This window comes from Cebidichthys violaceus, unplaced genomic scaffold (assembly GCF_023349555.1).
Source record: "Cebidichthys violaceus isolate CVI_PGR_0920_01 unplaced genomic scaffold, fCebVio1.0.p SCAF_39, whole genome shotgun sequence".
NCBI classification, from domain to species: domain Eukaryota; kingdom Metazoa; phylum Chordata; class Actinopteri; order Perciformes; family Stichaeidae; genus Cebidichthys; species Cebidichthys violaceus.
The window spans coordinates 2044897-2050659 of record NW_027176583.1 but is presented as its reverse complement, the minus strand read 5'-3'; the positions used below and the strand labels follow the sequence as shown (position 1 = coordinate 2050659).

The window sequence follows — 5763 nt, the reverse complement described above, 5'->3', positions numbered from 1 at the left end:
CTTCAGATGTTGAGCTTCTTGTTGTCTGCCCTCTAAATAAAACAACACACGAGAAGAAGGCTGTAGGAGCAGGCAGCGCCTCAGAGACCGAGGAGGGAGCGTCCTCTCACCCTCTCAAAATCTACTGTCGGCTTCCTCGCTCTCAAAATGTAGGAGCGCTCTCTGAAGATTAGAGCCCAGCTAAAATGGATGCCTGACCCACGCTGGAAAGAGAGAGAGATGAACAGAGCAGGAAAAAAACAACAACTCTTCATCCTCTGTGCACACACACACACACACACACACACACACACAGTGATGTACGTGGATGTTTTACATATATGGCATTTCACAAAACATTGCAGGAACATGAAGCACGATGTACTTCTCTGCGTTCTCTTCTCTTTCTTTTCTATGGTCTGTTTTCATCCTCTGGATAATCTGTCCTGCCCTCCTCTACTTCCCTCCTCTACTTCCCCCGTCTCTTCCTGTCCTCCTCTACTTCCCTCGTGTCTTCCTGTCCTCCTCTACTTCCCTCGTGTCTTCCTGTCCTCCTCTACTTCCCTCGTCTCTTCCTGCCCTCCTCTACTTCCCTCGTCTCTTCCTGCGTGTCTCTTCCTCTCTTCCCATCTGTCCCTCTCCTTCGTCTTCTCTCCATTGCCGTCGCTCTGTCTCTCTCTGTGAGGTCATCGGGGGCGAGAGCGGTGACTCGTCGATAAGTGTCGTGTCGGCCTCCTTCGCGTGTTTTCATGGTCCCGCGGTACTCTGTGGCGGTACTCTGTGGCGGTACTCTGTGGCGGTACTCTGTGGCGGTACTCTGTGGCGGTACTCTGTGGCGGTACTCTGTGTATTTTCATGTTTAAGATGTTGAAGGCTTCATGTGCTCAGGTGTGTTAACTAATGCATTTCATTTAATTTCTACTTCTTACTCTAATACATTTCACACGGAATATTTTGCAGATGCAGTCGGATCAATATTTTACCTAGAATACATGTGATCAGTTTATGAATTATGATGCAGTATTCTGGATTAGAACAGTATATCTTGTAGTTAGAATTATCTTCATTTAGACAAACTACAACATTAATTCACACATTAATGCATCAGCAGTGATACTTCCCAATAATTCTGTAACATAACACCTTTTATAGGCATCATTGTTCTTCTAGTGAAATTACAAATGTAGGATTTAATGCATGTGATGTGATATTTGTATATGGAGGCATTGTAATTTTACTTCTTCCATCCAAAAGAAACGTGAATAAAAAGATGGAAGACGAGGCGGTGACCGGACGATGGGATGATTACATAAATCACTGAATCGAGGTCATATTCCTCTTCAAATGTCTTCACCATGAGTCATCGGGTGTCACAAACTCCATGTCAGCGTGCGTCTCTGCAGCCGTGGGCCTTCTGAGGGGAAACGGCAGAGAGACAAGACAGTGGGGTAGGACGAGAGGAGAGAGTACATTTTCCTCCTCCTCTTGCTCCTCCACCTCCACCCTCTCTCGGGGTGTCACGTCCTATTTGTGTCCCGAGGCCGTCTCTCTGGCGATGGCGAGAGGGGTCTCTCTCGCATGGCTGGAGAGCAGGGAGGACTGTGTAGCACGAAGAGAGAGAGAGAGAGAGAGAGAGAGAGAGAGAGAGAGAGAGAGAGAGAGATGCACCCGTTCAGCCATGCCTTTGACAGGGGAGTCTTTCCGACAGGCGTGAAGAAAGGAAGGGCTGACTGGGCTGAGTGAGCTCAGCCCTTAAAACACACACACACACACACACACACACACACACACACAGAAACACGTTTTCGTCACATAGGAGGACATTGCATTGACTTACATTCATTCCCCGGTGATTTAACCAGAAGCAGTTCATGACTGATCCTAACCGTAACCAAACACCAAGTCTTAACTGGGGACCCTAAATGTGACTCCGTGACGTGATTTGTGTCCCCACAGTTACACACACACACACACACACACACACACACACACACACACACACACCCTGAACTACACCTTAGGTGTTCTGTATTCATGACCCTTCGTTTCAATCCTCACACACACTCACTCCGACATACAAACACAGAGGAACATGTTTCTCTCCCTCCATGTAGCCGTCGTTTAAACATCGTCATCATCAGCATCTGAATGTCTGACGTGAGGACATCCCGTCTGCTCTTCCTCTCTGCAATTTTCCTTCCTCCATCTTTGGCATTTTTTACAGTCCACATCCTTACCTCCATTCCTCTGCTGCTGCTGCAGTGAGAGAGAGAGAGAGAGAGAGAGAGAGGGAGAGAGAGAGAGAGAGAGAGAGAGAGAGAGGGAGCGAAGCCACATAAGGTTATACACAGTGGTGTGACGCCATGCATTCTGATTTATAGATCTAAAATGGCCGCCGTGTTGTGACTGCTGTAGAGGGGCTGGATGGAGAGCGAGGGAGCCGTGCGGGGGTGTCGGGGGGGGGGGGGTGTACGTTAGGAGACCTTTTCTTGGACGTTGTGTTCTCCTCATATGAAGCGTCCTCCGTCCTGCCGGGTTTGTTACTACGGTGGTTCTGTGACTGATTAATTAGGCCGCGATGCACAAAGATGCCACGCTCGTGTCGGCCGCTCCACTACAGCGCGGTTGGATGTGGGCAGGACGAATGGGTTGTTGTTACACGGTGTGCATTGGAGAGGGGCGACTGTGTCCGTGCCGGTGAGGCCGGCGTTCTGTCGTCTGGTTTGTCGACGTTGGGTCCTTCCTGCAGGCTGATTAGAGCCTCACGTTGTAGCGGCAGCCACTGAGGACTTGGAGGTCAGCCGCTGCCTCAGCCTCTCTGTGGGGCGCGGAGCTTTGATTTACTGACTCCACTGCATCACCTCCAGCACACACACACACACACACACACACACACACACACACACACACACACACACACAGCCTGTACCACACTGCCTCCATGTGGACACAACGATGCACTGCCTTGCAGCCCTTCACTAACATTATTACCTCTCATTAATTAGCGTTGATGCTTCTTTCAACGTCTTCCTCTGGCTCAGATGTGTAGCCACACATGAGTCGTAGATTCATTGTAAATTAGTTGTTAATTTTGATGATGGATTAATCAGTAAAGTCATTTATCAAGCAAAGAATTTGCTTCCAGCATCTCAAATATGAGGAACTTATGATGAGCAGTTCTCTCTATGTTCTGACAATAATCAGCTCTGATCCATTCAAAATGACTGGTGGATTAATACATATTAAAAACAATCGTAGCTTGACCAACAGTTGAAACTTAAAGAATGGGAAGGTTCATATTTAATAGTTACACATCGGCGACGATTTGGATTAGAGTCTTGTTTGTGGCCAGCTGGTGAATATAAGTCCTTTATGTACTCTGTTTGGAGTAATATGTGTCTGAATGTTCTACTATGTTCTCCAGCTTTGTCCTTCTTCCAGCCGGTGCTGGGCAGGTAGGACACCGTGGGTTCATGAGACCAGAACTATGAGCAGAAACCTGCTCTGGATACAGTTCATGGTGCCTGCTGAACCCTGTGACGCCCGCGTAAAGCTGGCTCCTCGGTGCTGCACGCAGTTCTGAGATGTAGCGCCACACACTAGTTACTTGTTGCCCTCAGATACTCCCAGTGCTCCTCAGACGTGTTGTTTTGTCGGCTCTCAGGAGCACTGATCCAGAGGACTGAGTGCTTGTATTATTAGATAGAGAAAACCACTCAGCTCAGCAGGCATTCCATATATCTGTCAGAGGTATTACTGTGTGTGTGTGTGTGTGTGTGTGTGTGTGTGTGTGTGTGTGTGTGTGTGTGTGTGTGTGTGTGTCTGTGCGCTTTTTTTCCAGAGTGTTTGAAGCCTTTTCTCAAAGTGTTTTAGAAAAGTGTAAGTATGAAAGTGTGTTAAAGAGTTCTCAAAGAGAGCGGATCCTCTTTGATGCCTGGTCCCACAGAGAGAGCCACAGAGGCAAGCTGCACCGCTGAAAGAAACCCGTCTTCTTTCTTCTGTCGCTCAATCACGCTGCTCTCTAGCTGTGGAGGGAAAACCTCTTTACTGTATTAGTGAGAGGTATTGAAAGTGCACATCCAATACACTACAGAATAAAACAACCGTTTAAAGAGGCGTGCACCTTTTAGGAAGTTCTAGAAACGGGAGAAAGTAGTCCTGAATGTATGTCATGCCTGAGGGGTGGGAGACAGGCTGCAGCGTCGTCTGAGCGTACGAAGACGCTGCAGCACACTGGAGACGTTCTCCTCATAGGTCTGTTTAGTGGTTTCAGCCTTTAACAGCTTCGCTGTAGTTCTGTATCTCCAAGTTTAAGTGAACACACCTTAAATCACGGGTTTAAAGGCGATGCTGTGTTTTGTGTTTCGTCCCGAGGAGCTGAATGAGAACGGCTTCGGTTCCATCACCACAGAGATCCGGGAGGATCGGCTGTTCTACTACGCTGAGGACGATCACCAGCAGTATCTGAAGAAGGTTCCTCGAGGCTATTGTAGCCTCAAAGGAACCGGAGTCTCTTGTCCCATTGGAGCCAGGAAGGAGGAGCCGTGAGGGATGTGGGGTGAGAAGGACCAGGATGAGGATCTGTGGAGGTCTTCATTAATCCTCATCTCTTCTTCTTGAGACACTGGTTCATCATATTACTCAGGGCGTGTGTTAGTACTGTCTGACACAATAACATATTAAATAGGATATAATACATTACTACGCTTCAGGAAACTGAGCCGTTGCTCTGAATCTACGTATGAAATAGAAAATAAACAGTGTATACAAATAAACAAGATACACATAACTACTATGTGCAGAAGTACATATGTTAACAAAGTACACGTCTCTAAAAACTATGATATTTGTAATCTGGAGTACAAGACAACGTTCTCTGTATAGAACCTGTGAAACACAACGGTAATACAGAGGGCGTAGCATAAGACATAGAATGCATGAAAAGCATTTGTAAAAGAATAAATTGAATGAAGAGGGAATATTAAACTTGAGGTTGTATCTTGAGGTTGTGGTGCAGCTGGAGCAGAGTCCTGTTGGACTGCAGTAAAAGTTAGATTCCACAAGGTGGCGATGTTTCTCAAAGAACAAAGAGCTTCAGTAGAACGTTGTTGAATTTATGTAGTTGATTGTATTCTTTGACTGACAGAAAATCAACCGACCCTGATGGGTTCACCAGAACACTGTGGAGAGAATCTACTGTTTATTATTACTGAAATACAGATTTCATTATGATCAGTAGCTTAGTGAACGTTGAACACGATAATGCTTGAATTAAATGCATCTTATTTTGATTTTACAGTGATTAGTAAAAGAATTCACACTGCCTTTACTTTGTTAATGTCTCACTTTACATATATTTAATAAAATCTCAACCTTCTCTTTATGTACTGTGCTTGTGTGTGACGGTGTGTGTGTGTGTGTGTGTGTATATATATATATATATATATATATATATATATATATATGTATGTATATGTATATATATATATATATGTATATATATATATATATGTGTATATATATATATATATATGTATGAAGAATGGACCAATGAGGGACAAACGGTATGACTCAGTGTGACACACTCACACACTCATTCTTGACTGCAGAATGAGACACTTGAGGTACTCAAGTATTCAGTATGATACACACTTTGCTTAAACCCTCACTCCACTCCCTGCAAACCCATAATTATGCATACGAGTCCTGTCATACATTATATAATTACATATCTGAGAGAACTGAGGAATTACAGAATTGTGTGCAGTACTTTTTTCTTTTTTT

General features: G+C 45.3%; 1 protein-coding gene across 2 annotated transcripts in view; it reads left to right on the top strand.

Moving 5' to 3' along the window:
• Nucleotides 1-5356, top strand: part of msrab (methionine sulfoxide reductase Ab) — a 28409-nt gene extending 23053 nt beyond the window's left edge. Inside the window, exon 6 of one of the 2 annotated variants that reach the window (XM_068726401.1) lies at nt 4357-5356. In XM_068726401.1, the coding sequence (XP_068582502.1) occupies nt 4357-4527 (171 nt within the window). In that variant the 3' untranslated portion in view covers nt 4528-5356. Of the gene's footprint in view, nt 1-4353 lie in introns of both variants that reach the window. The other variant, XM_068726402.1, reaches the window with a different exon arrangement.
• The last annotated feature ends 407 nt before the right edge of the window (nt 5357-5763 follow it).